We start from the raw sequence: 17,923 nt of genomic DNA on the forward strand, positions 1-17,923 counted from the left end.
CAATACCTGTGTCTGTATTGTACCCTGTGTCTGTGTATTATTACCTGTGTGTGTGTGTGTACCTGTGTGTGTGTCGTGTGTGTGATATTGATATTGTGTGTCTGTAGTAATGTGTACCTATGTAGTAGTAGTAATAGCACCTGTGTGTGTGTGTGTGTGTGTGTGTGTGTGGCCTGTGTGTGTACCTGTGTCCAGATGTCGCGTGTGTATTAATACCTGTGTGTGTGTGTGTGTGTGTGTGTGTGTGTATTGTACCTGTGTGTGTGTGTATGTGGTATTACCTGAGTGTGTGGTAATACCTGTGTGTGTGTGTACCTGTGTATAATGTGTGTGGTAATACCTGAGTGTGTAGTAGTAATACCTGTGAGTGTGTGTACACCTGTGTCTGTGTGTACCTGTGTCTGTGTATTAGTAGTAATAGTAGTAGTAATACCTAATGTGTGTGTGTGTACCTGTGTGTGTGTGTGTGTGTGTGTACCTGTGTCTGTGTGTACCTGTGTCTGTGTGTACCTGGGTCTATTATTATTATTATTGGTATTATTATTACCTGTGTATTAGTATTATTGTGGCTATTGTGTAATATTATTGTGTGTGTAGTAGTATTATTGACGTATTATTACCACCAATATTATTATGAAAATGTGCACCTATTAATCTGTAATGTACCTATTAAGCGTAATCTGTAATGATATTATTGATAGTAAATGATGATATTATTGACCAATATTAATATTATTATTAATACCTATTATTATTATTGATATTATTAGTGTGTACCTGTGTCTGTAATGTACCATAATGTCTAACTATTATTATTAATGTGTACCTAATGTGTGTGTGTGTGTGTGTGTGTGTATTAATACCTGTGTGTGTGTGTACCTGTGTGTAGTAATGTGCTACCTGTGTGGTAATGGCCATTCTATTATTATTATTATTAATGATAATACCTGTGTGTGTGAAGCCAGTATTACCGCAATGATGATGATGACAGTATGACCAATACCTGTGTGTGTGTGTGTGTGTGTGTACCTGCAATGTGTGTGTGTGTGTGTGTGTGTGTGTACCTGTGTGTGTAATAAATACCCTGGAGTGTGTGATATTAATACCGCAATATTATTAGTAATGTGTGTACCATAATATTATTACCATAATATTAATGATAGTAATGTGTGTACACCACTGTGTGTGTGTGTGTGTGTGTATTACCTGAAGATTAATGTGTGTGTGTGTATGTGTAATATTATTATTAATAATGTATGTGTAATATTATTAGTATTATTGTGTATGTGTGTAATGATATTAGTAGTAGTACTTACAAGGTGTGGCAGCAATGTGTACCACTGTGTCTGTATTAACTACTGTTTGACGTAATATTAATACCTGTGAAAACTGGTACCACAATATTATTATTGATAATGATATTGTGTGTGTGTGTGTGTACACCTGTGTGATATTATTATTATTAGTATTATTATTAATCTGTGTGATGTGTATTGTACCTGTGTGTATTGTACCTGTGTGTGAAAACGTGGCACCTGTGTGTGGTAATATTATTGTGTGTACCTGTATTAATGATGTGTAATAATATTATTATTATTAATCGTATTAGTAGTAATATTACCCTGAATTAATATTATTATTATTAATATTACCCTATGAGTGTGTGTGTCGATATTAATACCTGGAATTAATAGTAATGTCGCGATAATACCTGGAGATGTGTGTAATAATGTGTGTGTGTATTAATGTGTGTGTATTAGCCACCTGTGTGTATTATTATTAATAGTAGCTTCCAACAATGTGTGTGTGTGTGTGTGTGTGTAATTATTACCTGTGGCCTGTGTGTGTGTGTGTACCTGTGTCTGTGAAAGCCGTAATATGTGTGTGTGTAATGTGTGTGTGTGTGTGTGTAATAATATTAACACCTGTGTATGTGTGTATGTGTGTAGTAATATACCTGTGGCCAATGGCGTGTGTGTAAATATGCATTAATATTATTATTAATGCGATGTGTAATACGATGTGTGTAAGAAAGTAATACCTATGTTTATTAATGTGTGTGTAATGGCTACCTGTTAATGTCTGTGTCGCATTAATGGTGTTATTGCCGCAATGACATTCTATTAATATAGTATTATTGATGATGATGACAATATGACGCACTTACTATTATTCGTGTGCCTGTGTGTACCTGTATTAGTGGTAATACCTGTGATGACTTACTTACCGTATTGTGATATCTTTGGAGTGTATTAATACCCATAATGATTTTATTCAATGTAATCACCGTCTGACGCACCTTTCTCAATGTTTGTGATGACGATATTGTGTACCTGTGTCTGATAATGATAATAACGTCGTATTATTATTGCCTGTGTCTGCTATTATTGCCGCAATATTGATGACGTGATGATGATGATGATATTGATGACTACTTACTGTGTGTTAATGCGTCGTGATGATGATGATGATGATGATGTGTGTGTACCTGTGGTATTATTGATGTATTATTAATTGACAACTGCCCATAATAATCTGTAATAACCACTTACCAATGATGATGATGATGATGACATTATTGTTATTATTATTGATGATATTATTGATGATGATGATGACACTGTGATGATGATGACGTGGCTGTTATTGACCGGTATTGATATTATTATTGATGATGGCGTATTAGCCTGCGCAATGATGCGCAATGATGACACCTGTGTCCAATGATATTGCGTATGATAAATGATAATACCTGTATCTGTGTGTGTACTTACTGTGTCTGTATTATGCACCATAATGTAATGATAGTATTATTGGCACCTGTTGATGATATTATTATTATTGAAGTAATAATATTATTATTATTATTAATATTGTACCTACTAGTATTGATATTGTGTACACCACCATGTGTGACAAACATTATTATTGACTATTGATATTATTATTGGCCTGCAATAATCCCAGAGTGTCGTGTGTGTGTACCTGTGTTATTATTGATATTATTAGTATTGATACAGTAATGGCTGTATTGAAAATGTGTACCTGTGTGTGTGTGTATGTGTGTACCTGAATTGTAATGATAATGCACCTGTCAATGGTAGTAGTAATACCCGCAATATTGTAATGATGATATTATTAATACCCTGAATATTATTAGCCGTGTACCTGTAAGGAATTAATATTATACCGCAATGATCCTGTATTAATACCTGTGTCTGGTAATGATATTATTGATGATGATATTATTGATGATAATGATATTTTTTTAAATGATATTATTATTAAACGATAACCTGCACCAATATTGATGATGAAATGATATTAGTATTAGTATTTACCTGTGTCTAATGATAATACCACCAATAATCTGTATTACCTGGGTCTATTAATGAAATGATATTGATATTAATACCACCAATATTAGTATTATTAGTGTGTGTATGTGTGTGTATTATTACCTGTGTCTAATGATACCTGTGTCTATTATTAATCTGTGTGTGTGTGTGTGTGTAAATATTATTATTGATATTAGTATTAGTAATGTGTGTACCACCAATATTAGTATTAATACCTGTGTGTAATACCACTATATTCTGTAATATTAATACTAATGTCTGTGTGTGTATTAATGATATTACCTGTGTGTGTGTGTGTGTGTACCACCAATGGCAGTAATGATGATATATTAATACCTGTGTGTGTGCCATGTACCTGTGTGTGTGTGTGTGTGTATGTGTGTGTGTACCACTGTGTGTGTATTAATGTGTGTACCTGTGTTATTATTATTATTAATGTGTGTACCTGTGTGTGTGTGTGTGTGTGTGTGTAGTATGTACACAATATTATTATTAATAATACCTGGAATGTGTGTGTACCGCAATGTGATGATATTATTATTATTACCGCAATGATAGTATTATTATTACCTGTGTGTGTACCTGTATTATTCTATTATTATTATTGATATATTACCTGTAGTATTGATATTATTATTAGTAATGGCCGCACCTGTTATTGTGTGTGTGTGTACCTGAGATTAGTGTGTGTGTGTGTATGTGAAAGCGTAATGGCCAGCTATTATTGATATTATTATTGATGATATTATTATTATTGTGTGTGTGTGCCTGAGGTGTGTGCCTGTGTCTGTGTGTACTTACCTGTTTGTGTGGCTAATGTACCTGTGTGACTATTGGCCGCTTACCTAGTAGTATTATTGATATTGATATTATTGTGTACACCTGTATTGATATGATGATATTGACTATTAGTATTCAATATTAGAAGTATTATTAGTATTGGCCGTATTGCCTGTGTCTCTGTCAATGGTCAGTATTATTATTACTTACCATCTGATATTGTGTACCCACCAATGATAATGATGGCCTGCACTGTGATGATGAAATGATGATGTGTGTACCTGTCAGTGATGATGGCCAAGTGTGTGTGTGTGTGTGTGTGGCCACCTGAGTGTGTGTGTATTATTATTAGCCACCTAAGGTAATGAGTAATGTGTGTACCTGGAGTGTATTAATGTGTACCTGAGTGTGTGTGTCGCACGTGTAATACCCTGATATTAATAATGACAATGTGTGTGTGTGTGTGTGTGTGTGTGTGTGTGTATTGTACCCCACCAATGTGTCGTATGTGTATTAGTAATGTAATGTGTGTGTGTAATATTATTACCCTATGTCTGTTATTAATGTGTGTGTGTGTGTGTGGTAATGTACCTGTGTGTGTGTAATGTGTGTGTGTATACCACCAATATTATTATTAATGCTCGCGATATTAATCGTGGTATCACGTGTGTGTGTGCTCACGATGTAGTAGTAATATACCTGTGTTTATTAATGTGTGTGTGTACCTGTGTCTGGCTAATGCGTGTGTATTAATACCTGTATTAGTAATACCACCAATATTAATGTGTGTGTAATGGCTTACCTGTGTGTGTACACCTGTATTCGTACCTGTGTGTGTCTCGATGTGGCCTTACCACTAATGTTTATTGATAAATGTCTGTATTACACCACCAATGTTTATTAAATGTGTGTGTCTGCAATGATAGCGTTATTGACTCGCGTGTGTATTATTACCTGTGTCTATTACCACCAATATTATTATTATTATTATTATTGGTAATATTAATACCTATTATTATTATCACATTATTACCTGTAATGATGTCACACGATATTATTGATAATGTGTGTATTAATACCTGTGTGTAATAATACCTGTATGTGTGTGTGTGTGTGTGATAGTATTAATATTAATACCTGTGTGTGGTAATACCTGTGTGTGTCAGTAATACCTGTATTAATAGTAGTAATACCGCAATGGCCAGTATTAATACGTGACGTATTATTATTGATATGCGTGTGTGTGTTATTAACGTAATGATAATACCTGTGTTTAGTAATGTGTCTGTATTACCTGTGTTTATGATAATGAGTAATACCTGTGTGTGTGTACCTGTAGTAATATCACGATGTGTGTGCTCTGATGTGTGTGTGTGTGTGTGTGGTAATACCTGTGTGTGTGTAATGCGATGTGTGTGTGTAGTAATACCTGTGTGTGTCGTAATACCTGTGTGTGTGTAAAATTACCTGTGTGTTGAGTGTGTGTGTGTGTGTACCTGAGTGTGTGTGTTTGTGTGTACCTGTATGTGTGTGTGTTTGTGTGTGTGTGTGTGTGTGTGTGTGTTTGTGTGTGTGTGTGTGTGTGTAAACCGTATACCTGTATTATTATTACCTGTGTAATACCTGTGTGTGTGTACCGTAGTATTATGCGATGTGGACGCCTGTCACGTCTGTGTGTGTGTGCGTGTAATATGCGTGTGTGTGTGTGTACCTGTGTCTATGGTCTCAGCGAAGGTCTCCAGGCCCTCTAGGGGGCCGCTCTCCCCCTGGTCGTCGGTCAGCCTCTGGCTCAGGCACTCTCTGGCCAACTGCATACTACTGGTCATGAAGCTGGACCAGCACATGGGCTCAAGGCCTGAAGCTGAACATTATATTACATTAGATTACGCTATGCTACATTACATTACATTACAATAGATTAGATTACACTATGCTACATTACATTACATTACATTACAATAGATTAGATTACGCTATGCTACGCTACACTACATTACATTACATTAGATTAGATTACGCTATGCTACGCTACATTACATTACGCTATGCTACGCTACTCTACGCTACATTACATTACATTACATTATGCTATGCTTTCAGCTTACATTACATTGGGATTACAGCTATGCCATTACATTACATTACAATGGATGCGTATGCTTTCGCCTACATTATATTACATTACATTACATTGCATTACATTACGCCATGCAGCTACATTACATTAGTCGCATCATGCCACGCTTACATTACATTAGATTACGCTATGCTGCTGGTCATGAAGCTGGACCAGCACATGGGCTCAAGGCCTGAAGCTGAACACACAGACGCACATTATATTACATCACACTACATTACATTACGCTATACTACGCTACACTACATTACACTACATTACATTACATTACGCTACACTACACTACATTACATTATACTACACTACATTACATTACACTACACTACGCTACACTACACCAGTGATTCTTAAACTAGGGGTCGCGACCCCAAATGGGGTAAACCAAAACTCGCGGGGAGATTAAGCCAATTATTTTCTGTATTCAGTCTGAAATTACATTAATTATTTTTAGGTGAAACAAAAGGGAAATAATATTGGCCTTTTCTGCCTTTTTCTTATTTACACGCAGTTAAGAGAAGAGAGAAATGTTTTCGTCTTTCAACCAGATCTGGTTCAGCCTATGGGCTACCGGTCCGGCTGATAGAAACAATCTGCCCCCACTCACATAAACTCAACTTGTTCCCGCTATTTTAAAGTAAAACAAAACAAAAAAACATATGTAGCCCTCTTACTAGCCAAAATGGACAGGTGGCTGCTTAAAAATTGAACAAAAGCTTCGGAAGTGGCATCTACCAGTGTGTCTACTCCGTGATCTCAGATGGGACAAGTCTACAGGGCGGTGAGAATAAAAAAAAGAACAAGCGGCGTGGCTTTATCAGAAAGAATTTTTAAAATATGGATCCACTTGCCAAGTTAAAGATGACCTCGACCACCCACAATGTGTGATTTAAGGGCGATGTTCTGGACAGATGTCGGCTAAGCACCCGTGGAAGAAAAAATCTCTGTGTCCAGTATGCAGCATTCTCCTAGAATTAACTTGCTATGTTCCACGGAAGCATGCCCACCCTTCCCATTGAAATTGTTAAAGATAGTAAACCAGAAAAAGGGAAATAAAAAAAAACTGTTATTATTATTGCCATAAATATAATTAATGTAACGTTGTAGGCCTAATGCTGCATGTGTATGTGTGTGTATTAGTGCTTGTGTGTCTTGCGCTTACGCATTAAGCTCTTGATCTGATATGGCATGGCAGCCTACACTTGTTTAATCGTGATTGTTTGGTTTTCTCGGTTCTTGTTCATATGGAGTAAATAAAACAAATTACTTTGCTTTCTAGTTTTTTTGCTTGATTTAGTTGTTAACGCTTTTGAGGGGGGGTATTTGAGTAAGGACTTGGGTTTGGGGAAAGTGGGGTCGCCAGACCTAAGCCATATACTTTTTTGTGGGGTCGCCAGACAAAAAGTTTAAGAACCATTGCACTACACTACATTACACTGCAGAAGTAGTTCTACAAACAAGACAATTTTAGCGATTAAAACGTTTACATTATAACAGGAAATGAACACATTGCAAGTGGCAACAGTGGAATAAGCAGGACAATGGAACAATACACTTATCTAGATGGAACGGCCCTCCGCTTCGTATTAACTTTGTATAGTCGAACGGCGTGTCATCCATTATCCCTTACTTATTGCCACCCCCATGAACGGAATTCCACGAAACTCAGCATGCATTCAGAGGGTGTCATAGTGACCCCACAGGTTAAATTCTGTGCAGTTCTGAACACGTCAGTGGTTATGGGATGGGTTGAGATGGCCCCTTGAGACCAACATACAAAAAGAATGTGGTCATCCTAGGCCCTACGGTTCTCGAGATATTCACAGAAAACTGTGTCCGCCCTACACTCCCTTCGGTGGGTCCATGTGGTGCATGCATCAAATGCTCATATCTGATCTGTGTGCTATTTGCAATGCAGTCCCATGTGGTGCATGCATCAAATGCTCATATCTGATCTGTGTGCTATTTGTTTTATACATTTACTCACTTCCTGTAGGATGTGACGTTTTACACTGACACTAAGTGGTGCTACACCACAAGTATAAGTATGAGTATACTCTTTTGATCCCGTGAGGGAAATTTGGTCTCTGCATTTATCCCAATCTGTGAATTAGTGAAACACAAACAGCACACAGTGAACACACAGTGAGGTGAAGCACACACTAATCCCGGGCACCCAGTGAGCTGCCTGCAACAACAGCGGCTCGAGGGAGCAGTGAGGGGTTAGGTGCCTTGCTCAAGGGCACTTCAGCCATGCCTACTGGTCGGGGTTCGAACCGGCAACCCTCCGGTTACAGGTCCGAAGCGCTAACCAGTAGGCCACGGCTGCCCACAAATATGTATGTAGGATACTATAATGTGCTTACAAGTAACCGATTTATGGCACACATTTTGTGATATGTAATGCAACAGTTGACAAGTTATCCCAAAAATTCCTTTCAGCCTACTCACTGGCATGACCAATCCCTCCCGAAGATTTTTATTTTACTAAGATTTTATTCATGTTTAGTTCATATTTCGGAGTTTTTAGATTAGAGTATATATACAACTTTATTGTCATTGCACAAGTGAAATGCAGTTTTACATCTAACCAGTGGTGCAAATGAGTAGGCTAACTGACATGTCAAAAAGTGCATCCATGAAATGCGTCACTAGACCGTTCCATACACAGTAGCCTACTGAAGATCGCTGAAGGTCCGTGGCCAAAGCAGCCCTAATTAAAGTGTTGTGAAAGTGTCTGAAATAGCCATATGATGAATTTACATACCTTGCCATATACAAACAGGAAGTGTGATACATTTGCCACGCGTTGTTTGACATGGCTCACACTTCACAGATTATTAATTATTATGGTAAAGATGATATTTCATGCCCACAATGCATATTTGGCATAGCGCCACCATCTGGCAACAGAATGGCTATTACACTGGTGGCATGTGATCAATTTTAACACACTTGAAATGTGTTGAAATCATGTTGAAATTGTGGACCTCCCTAAGACTATTAGGGCAGGGGGTCATCATGGAGTTGTGGACCTCTATTAGGGCAGAAGGGTCACTAAGACTATTCATCAGGCTGAAAGGAGTTTTTTGGGTTACTTGTCAATTGTCAACTTGTTAATTGTTGCACTGCATATCACATGTCATAAATTGGTTACTTGGAACCACATCATTGCACCCCACATATTTGTTGTGTAGCGCCACCTAGTGAATATCATATATATATAGATCAGCAGCATCCTGCACCCCCTTATAGATCAGCAGCAGCATCCTGCACCCCCTTACTGTCCTGCACCTGCACCTCCTTACTGTCCTGCACCCCCTTACTGTCCTGCACCTGCACCTCCTTACTGTCCTGCACCTGCAGCGCTCGCTGCCCTGAGCTGCTGGATCCAGGTGAGTGTGTCTCACCTGCGCGGGGGCGTGGCCTGAACACCACCCTGAGGCCGCGGACCTCCAGAGAGCAGTGGTCCTGCAGCAGACACGCCCACGGCACCGTCAGCGAGATGGTCTGGATGAAGCCCTCGATCACCTCGAACGGCGCCTCCGCCGACTCCAGGATCTCATTCAGAGACTGGGGACAGAGAGAACAGCACGCTGGTCATCAACACCTCACCAGCACCAGACAGGACCCCAGCCTTGTCTTATCCCACCCACTCACCCACCATCAGGAGGCCCTACTCACCCATCATCACCTGCGCTAGGAGGCCCTACTCACCCACTTACCCATCATCACCTGCGCCAGGAGGCCCTACTCACCCATCATCACCTGCGCTAGGAGGCCCTACTCACCCATTTATCCAGCGGCACCTGCACCAGGAGGCCCTACTCACCCATTTATTCAGCAGTACCTGCGCCAGGAGGCCCTACTCACCCATTTATCCAGCGGCACCTGCGCCAGGAGGCCCTACTAACCCACTTATCCAGCGGCACCTGCGCCAGGAGGCCCTACTCACCCATTTATCCAGCGGCACCTGCGCCAGGAGGCCCTACTCACCCATCATCACCTGCGCCAGGAGGCCCTACTCAACCATTTGTCCAGCGGCACCTGCGCCAGGAGGCCCTACTCACCCATTTGTCCAGCGGCACCTGCGCCAGGAGGCCCTACTCACCCATCATCACCTGCGCCAGGAGGCCCTACTCATCCATTTATCCAGCGGCACCTGCGCCAGGAGGCCCTACTCACCCATTTATCCAGCGGCACCTGCGCCAGTGAGCCGGTGCCTTGGTACAGGTCCAGACTGAGCTGGTCCAAGCTCAGCTTCTCTTGGAGGAAGTGGCCCAGGTAGCGATGCAGGAGGTACCTGCAGGCCCGCTTCTTGATGGACTCGGAGAACGGCCAGGGCATTGTGTCTGATGGTGGAGGCCGGGGTTTGAGTCAGGGTTCGGGTTTGGCCCAGATCAATAGAGCAACACACCAACACCTCAAGCAGCCTCGGTGAGACACCGTCCTACTCGATGCGACTGCAGACAGTCCGCCTGAGGATGATTACGATCAGGTCGCCATCTGAGCCGGAGGTCAGCCTCATCCCAGTAGTGTACAGGCAGGTGACCGGTAATTTTCTAGCAGGTCGGAGAAGAGAAAACAGCAGCAATGCGCCACATCCAAGGCAAGAGAGGACCTGCAATCCAAGATAATATTTAATAGAGAGGAAAATGTGTTATTGCAACACACACACCATTAGTAGGAACACTAAAGCGATCCACTAAACCCGACATGTTTCTGTCTGTTGGTCTAATGCGCTATACTGTATGTTCCCTTTATTGGTGACAATACTATACTGACTGCTATGTCATTCACACATTTTCCTTCCATAATATGAAGGTCTGGAAGCTGTAGATCGGACATCACAGTGTCTCGGTAGGCAAAGTGCAGTCACCTATTCAAACCATCTGGCTAACGCAGGCTTGAATATAGCTTCCAGGAAAATTTCTACATTACCAGTCAGCTGTTGGGTTTAACTGAAATAGAGTAACATTATCCTAACTGACGGGGTAACTGATTATACCAAGGACAGCAAATGGTGCTTAGCTCTCTACCTGTACACCAGCTACCAATACATCACCTCTCTACCTCAGATGATAACCAAGGTAATGTAAGCCAGCAGCCTAGCAATTCACCTTGTTTACAACTGCTAGGTAGGTCGTTCCTTTGGTCTCTGCTAGCCAGCCAGCTAAAGCAGATCTATGACCAGATGATGGCAAGTTAGCAATCATTGAGATGAAGGCGCTGTTATTACTGTTAGCTATTCGAGTGCACCGACACTGCAGCAAATTGCTAAGTTAACGACCACAGCACCACCTAAGGTATCGATACGTTGCTGTTATCCTTATGCGGTCTTCCTGGCTTGATCCTTACCAAACAATTAATTAAGTTAGCCACCTAACGTACCAACCGTTATCGTTCAAGTCACCTCTCTACGAAACATGTTGAGCAATGATGAAGCCTCAAATAACATTGTCAGGCACCCTTTAAAAACAACGTTAACGACAACTGCAGTTTCCTTAAATAACGACATCTAGTATATACGAATCATTATGTTAGTTCATCCATACAAAATCTACAAAAAATATTGACACAGCACTAAAAGAATGAACATATCTCACCGATTGTGTCTATATTGTTTACAAACACTTTCATGACTCCGCACACAGCCGCGTAACTGAACACCATAGACGCCCGCACGCATGCTCCCCTCTTCTTCGGATGTTGCAGTGAAAATCCCATTAATTACCGCCGTCTTCAGGACTGAAGTGTGGACGCTATGGAATGAAGAGAAGGGGGTGTTTCTTGTCTTATATCACTCCCGGGGCATTTCTCTCTACAACGTTTGACTTTTACATTTCCAAAGTGTGTTCTGAAATAAATCACCTCACCAAGCCTCCACTAATGATCATTTTGGCCTCCAAGGGTAAAGGGCGCGCATCAATGATGCTCTCTGACATGAGCCGGAAGTGTGATTTTGGTTACGCCCATAGAAGCCTTTGTCTGTGGATTACATCCGGAGGAAGTAAGTTCGTTGTCAACAAACCGACTTAAAAAGATACAGTGATGATTTAATTACACGTCTCGCAGTAACATTAGGTTAATTTCATGTCAGTATCCTTTTGTAAAACAGTATTCAAAGGAAAACGCCTACGCTTGTTTTCGTGGTGTATAGACAGATAAATATTTGAAGCCTTTATCTGCTAACAGCAGTTAGTGTTAGCTTAAGGTAAGACTGCTTACTTACAGTTAGCACTACCTTGATAGGTATTTAACGTTACATGAATAATGTTTTGCAGCTGACGTTTTGTTCGGGTAGAATAACATTAAGAAGTAACGTTACTGTAATCGAACGCTGGTTTAGTTAGTATCTGTAAACGTTCTCTGTTTTGTCTTACCAACAAGACATACAACTTTCCAGAACAATCTGGGTAGCTACTGTTTATCTTCAGCATGTCGGGTGAGGGGAATGCATGCGCAGCTGGTTTTAATCTCATGGATATGGGACATATTTGTACATTACCCAACCTTCCACTGTGGCATGTCAATGGGCTTGTCCGTCATGTGACTGACTTGGTTACAGAATGGATTTCCATTTTTATGAATATGTGCAAAGGACAGTTAAATTGAAACTTAATAATACACCATTTACGTATGTTACGGTGGCCCTTAAGTGGCAAACACCACCATGTCTATATGTCTTTTACTGTTTATACTGCACCACCTGTCCTTACTGTATATCTTATAGCACTTTTATGCTTTTTGCATTGCTGGTTAGACGCAAACTGCATTTCGTTGTCTCTGTAATTGTACTCTGCACAATGACAATTAAGTTTAATCTTACAGTAGGCTGACGGGTGCAAATGACCGGCAATTTATGACAACACATGCAAATCGATAAAACATTTGCAAATAAACAACACACAAGCAAATTAAGAAAACATCTTGATCAATTTGATAACACATGCGCAGCATGCCAGTTCACACAATACACATTTCAGAAACGTGCTACAAATTGACAAACACATTGCAAATTGACAACACAAAATCAAATTCAGACAACACAATGGAAGTGTTTTTGGAGGATACTTTGAACACGTCTGGACACGCTTGGCGCCAATGAGTTAGATGTTGCACACTTGAAGCAAAATAGCGCACACAGCCACTAATACAATATCTAATGGCTGCACTAAAAACATATCACTAATATCTAATGGCTGCACTAAAAACATATCACTCATATCTAATGGCTGCACTAAAAACACATCACTAATATCTAATGGCTGCACTAAAAACATATCACTCATATCTAATGGCTGCACTAAAAACACATCACTAATATCTAATGGCTGCACTAAAAACACATCACTAATATCTAATGGCTGCACTAAAAACATATCACTCATATCTAATGGCTGCACTAAAAACACATCACTCATATCTAATGGCTGCACTAAAAACACATCACTCATATCTAATGGCTGCACTAAAAACATATCACTAATATCTAATGGCTGCACTAAAAACATATCACTTTCTCACATTACACGGTACTTTGTTTGTCTTCCTCTGATTCGTTTTATCAGAATATTGTTCATAAGTGTATCACTGCATTAATGGAGAGATACAATCTCACACTTGGAAATATTCAACCCTTTTTGTCCATTCCAAGATATTGTAGCAGTGTTTCCCATACATTGACTTATTTGTGGCGACCCACCACAATATCAACATTGACCACCACACAATGATTTTCCTGGTTGTACTAAATTGTGCTTAAATCTGGTTAGAATCATAACCGCTGCACTAATTTGTTAAAAACTGTTGCATTCAAGTTAATTCTGCAAACCTACACCACGAATAGAATTAAATTCAGTGGGAAACACTGTGTAGCCATATATTTACTTGTGTTGTTGCCTTTTATAACCAGTAGGTGGCAGTGTAGGATAAGGAATAGTGCAGTTCATCTACTTCAGTAAGATAAAAACGAATCTTGTCTACATGCAAGTGTTCTAACGATTTGTGTTGTCAAAAATTGCAGGTCGTTTGAAACTTTCGGCCACCATAGAATCTAATCTAATCTAATCTGTTGACACTGTAGAATCTAATCTCATCTAATCTAATGACACTATAGAATATATTCTAATCTAATCTGTTGACACTGTAGAATCTAATCTCATCTAATCTAATGACACTGTAGAATATAATCTTATCTAATGACAAAAAAAATATTTGTAACGTCAGTCACATGATTGATTTGCTCCAGTGGAGTTTATAAAACTTTTATCAATCATTCTTAATTTTTAATAATGAAATTAGTCATAGTCCACACATTTTGATTTGTGCGCAGGCGATGGAAGTGGACTACAAACTGGAGGACCCCAAGGCCCCGCTGGAGGAGAGCAGCGTGCAGCTGGGCGACGTGAAGGACATGCGGCTGGAGGCAGAAGCCGTGGTCAGCGACGTGATGTTTGCCGTCTCACACATGGCCGTCTCACAGGCACTCAGCGGCAGCTCGGACACGGCCTACATCAACGTGGAGACGCGCGAGGGAGATCGCTACTGCCTAGAGCTCAGCGAGGCAGGGCTACGGGTGAGGACGCTGGGCGTGCGTGTAGGAACATAGTGACCTGACTGTGGCACCGCAGGTGTGTGTGTGTGTGTGTGTGTGTGTGTGTGTGTGTGTGTGTGTGTGTGTGTGTGTGTGTGTGTGTGTGTGTGCCTGTGTGTGTAGTAACATAGTGACCTGACTGTGGCACCGCAGGTGTGTGTGTGTGTGTGGTAACATAGTGACCTGACTGTGCCACTGCAGGTGTGTGTGTGTGTGTATGTAGTAACATAGTGACCTGACTGTGGCACCGCAGGTGTGTGTGTGTGTGTAGTAACATAGTGACCTGACTGTGCCACTGCAGGTGCAGTGACCTGACTGTGGCACCGCAGGTGTGTGTGTGTGTAGTAACATAGTGACCTGACTGTGCCACTGCAGGTGTGTGTGTGTGTGTGTGTGTGTAGTAACATAGTGACCTGACTGTGGCACCGCAGGTGTGTGTGTGTGTGTGTGTAGTAACATAGTGACCTGACTGTGGCAAGGTGTGTGTGTGTGTGTGTGTGTGTGTGTGGTGTGTGTGTGTGTGTGTGTGTGTAGTAACATAGTGACCTGACTGTGGCAATGCAGGTGTGTGTGTGTGTGTGTGTGTGTGTGTGTAGTAACATAGTGACCTGACTGTGGCACCGCAGGTGGTGGGTCGCACCTTTGACCAGGTGGATGAGTCGCAGCGCTGGCCGCACCATGAGACGGTCTACTCTCTGCTGGACTCCCTCAGCCCAGGCTACAGGGACGCCTTCGGCAACGAGCTGCTGCGGAGGCTGGAGAGGCTCCAACAGAACGCTCAGTGAAGTCCACTCAGCGCCATCTTCACTCAGCCCCATCTCCACCCTGCGCCATCTCCACCCTGCACTCACCTGCTGAGGCTCCAACAGAACACTCAGTGAAGTCCACTCAGCGCCATCTCCACTCAGCGCCATCTCCACTCAGCGCCATCTCCACCCTGCGCCATCTCCACCCTGCTCACCTGCCGAGGCTCCAACAGAAAGAGTGAAGTCCACCCAGCACCATCTCCACCCAGCACCATCTCCACCCCCAGCACCACTGCGGCCTGCGCTCACATACCTGCTGCCGCTGCTGCTGCCGCTACCTCACTTGTCCAGGAGGGGGTGCTGCTGCCGCTGCCTCTCCCTCTCCACTGCTACATCATGGCGACTGAGGAGGTGGACTTCTGTGCATCTACCAGCTTTATTAAACTTCTGCCTGAAACATGTATATCAGAGGAATGAGACAGAAACCTGTCCTGATGCTTTCAAACATAGCTAACCATTAGCATGCACCCGCAGCTAGCCACTTCCTGCCCCAGGCTAGCCACTTCCTCCCCCAGGCTTCGGTGTGTCCAGTTTGCACAACGGAACACATAAGATGTCCCCCACGCAAACACACAGGTAGTTCACCTGCCCAATTCCCAACTCAGTGCAGAATGACGGAACATTCCAGTGCTCTGAAGGAACGGTCAGCTGGCCTGAATGAAAAGCACATGCCCTGTGCTGTTAACGGAGAGGACTACTGTAGCGACACACACAGGGCCCTGTGGACGCGGCATCTCATGGGGATCTAACGGAGAGAACTGCTAAGTTGCTATGGTGATTGTCATGGTGATCTAGTCTCTTATGCTTCTCAGCTGCTCACCTATAACCGCTATAAAAAAAAAAATTGTCCTTAGCAGGTTAGCATTGTTAGCATTGTTATATTTTATAGCAGGTTAGCATTGTTATATTGTATAGCAGGTTAGCATTGTTATATTGTTCTAGTTTGCAGCCTGTTTGATGTGTGTGTGAGCGAGCGAGTGGGTGCATGTGATTTGCTGTGTTCCTCTGACCACACCCTGCTAATGTTCCTGATGTTCTGTGATGCGGTTCTGCTATGTTCCTGAGGGTGTGTGGTCCAGTTCCGTGTGATGACTGTATGCCTTTGCAACTGCTGACTGCAGTTTGATTGCTGACAGCTTGATAATATTAAAATGGTGTATTTCCAACAGACTTGTGATTTCAATTTCCTACTTAAGCTGGAGGGAAAGCTATAAAGTCACATTTCACATTGTACTTTCCAGCATCAGAGTAATAAACGGCGGAATAAACAGAGTAATAAACAGTGGAATAAACAGAGTAATAAACAGTGGAATAAACAGAGTAATATACAGTGGAATAAAGGTTGGTTGTGGCGTCCATCATTCCACTCTACACAATGCAGAGTGACCGAGGGAGGGAAGAGGCGACTCACTCAACCAACTGCTCTCTAGGAGATTTCATCCCACCTCACCAGTCCACAGCTTCCAATGCAGCATAGCTACGCATCCCACCTATAGATTAGATTAGATTCAACTTTGTCATTGTGCAGAGTACAAGTACAGAAGCATCTGTAGCCATCCCACCTGTAGCAGGCTAATGCTACCCTGTAGGCCCATAGTCATCCCACCTGTAGCAGGCTAATGCTACCCTGTAACACTACCCTAAGGCCCGTAGGCATCCCACTAATAGATCTCTGAAGTTCGCCTGCAAAAAGGAACCAAAGCTGCCATCTTTGCCCATATAAGGAGATCTGGGTGTTAATTAAAGTTGCATTGCAAGTTAGTTCTTCTAGGGTAGCAAAAATCAAAGTTTGCCATCTTAACGTACCAAAGATTACAGGAGCCACTCGAAGGCAGAGGACAAAAAAGGGTGTTGAGCAAAACGTCTGCATTTCAGACTTCTTCGTCCCTGCCAGAGTTTAACAGGTGCGATAATTCAACCCCCATGTTTTGTTCCCATAGGAAAAGAATCGCAAGATACCGGATCTTAAAGATGGCAGCTTTTTTGTAGGTGAACTTCATGCTACCCTGTAGGCCCATATCTCTGCTGTAGGCTAATGTTACCCTGTAGGCCCAATGCTGTAGGCTAATGTTACCCTGTAGGCCCATATCTCTGCTGTAGGCTAATGTTACCCTGTAGGCCCATATCTCTGCTGTAGGCTAATGTTACCCTGTAGGCCCAATGCTGTAGGCTAATGTTACCCTGTAGGCCCAATGCTGTAGGCTAATTTATTCTACGGGTACGGATCGGTTCTACAGCTACAAATCAT

At 41.8% G+C, this 17,923-nt stretch overlaps 2 protein-coding genes across 5 annotated transcripts in view; one reads left to right on the plus strand and one right to left on the minus strand.

Annotated features, from left to right (window-relative positions):
• Window positions 1-12,155, minus strand: part of atg2b (autophagy related 2B) — a 154,532-nt gene extending 142,377 nt beyond the window's left edge. The window contains 4 exon segments of the mRNA XM_048249342.1: window positions 5,851-6,000; window positions 9,684-9,846; window positions 10,459-10,894; window positions 11,880-12,155. Coding sequence (XP_048105299.1) covers window positions 5,851-6,000; window positions 9,684-9,846; window positions 10,459-10,620 — 475 coding nt within the window. The 5' untranslated portion in view covers window positions 10,621-10,894; window positions 11,880-12,155.
• Window positions 11,289-16,841, plus strand: LOC125294505 (gsk3b interacting protein). Of its 4 annotated transcripts, none has more exons than XM_048243366.1 (3): window positions 11,289-11,363; window positions 14,609-14,851; window positions 15,496-16,841. In XM_048243366.1, exons 1-3 carry the CDS (start codon window positions 11,352-11,354, stop codon window positions 15,652-15,654), a joined length of 414 nt encoding a protein of 137 aa, XP_048099323.1. In that variant the 5' UTR covers window positions 11,289-11,351; the 3' UTR covers window positions 15,655-16,841. The 4 variants fall into 4 exon arrangements, with proteins under 4 accessions (XP_048099323.1, XP_048099476.1, XP_048099396.1 ...); XM_048243519.1 differs by lacking the exon at window positions 11,289-11,363 and adding an exon at window positions 12,200-12,283; XM_048243439.1 differs by lacking the exon at window positions 11,289-11,363 and adding an exon at window positions 12,290-12,487.
• Window positions 16,842-17,923: the final 1,082 nt, after the last annotated feature.

The sequence above is a fragment of the Alosa alosa genome, chromosome 1 (assembly GCF_017589495.1).
Source record: "Alosa alosa isolate M-15738 ecotype Scorff River chromosome 1, AALO_Geno_1.1, whole genome shotgun sequence".
Classification (NCBI taxonomy): domain Eukaryota; kingdom Metazoa; phylum Chordata; class Actinopteri; order Clupeiformes; family Clupeidae; genus Alosa; species Alosa alosa.

Coding starts and splice junctions, on each gene's coding strand:
- LOC125294505 (XM_048243366.1), top strand. Junction 14,852..15,495: donor TCAGCGAGGCAGGGCTACGG/GTGAGGACGCTG, acceptor GTGGCACCGCAG/GTGGTGGGTCGCACCTTTGA.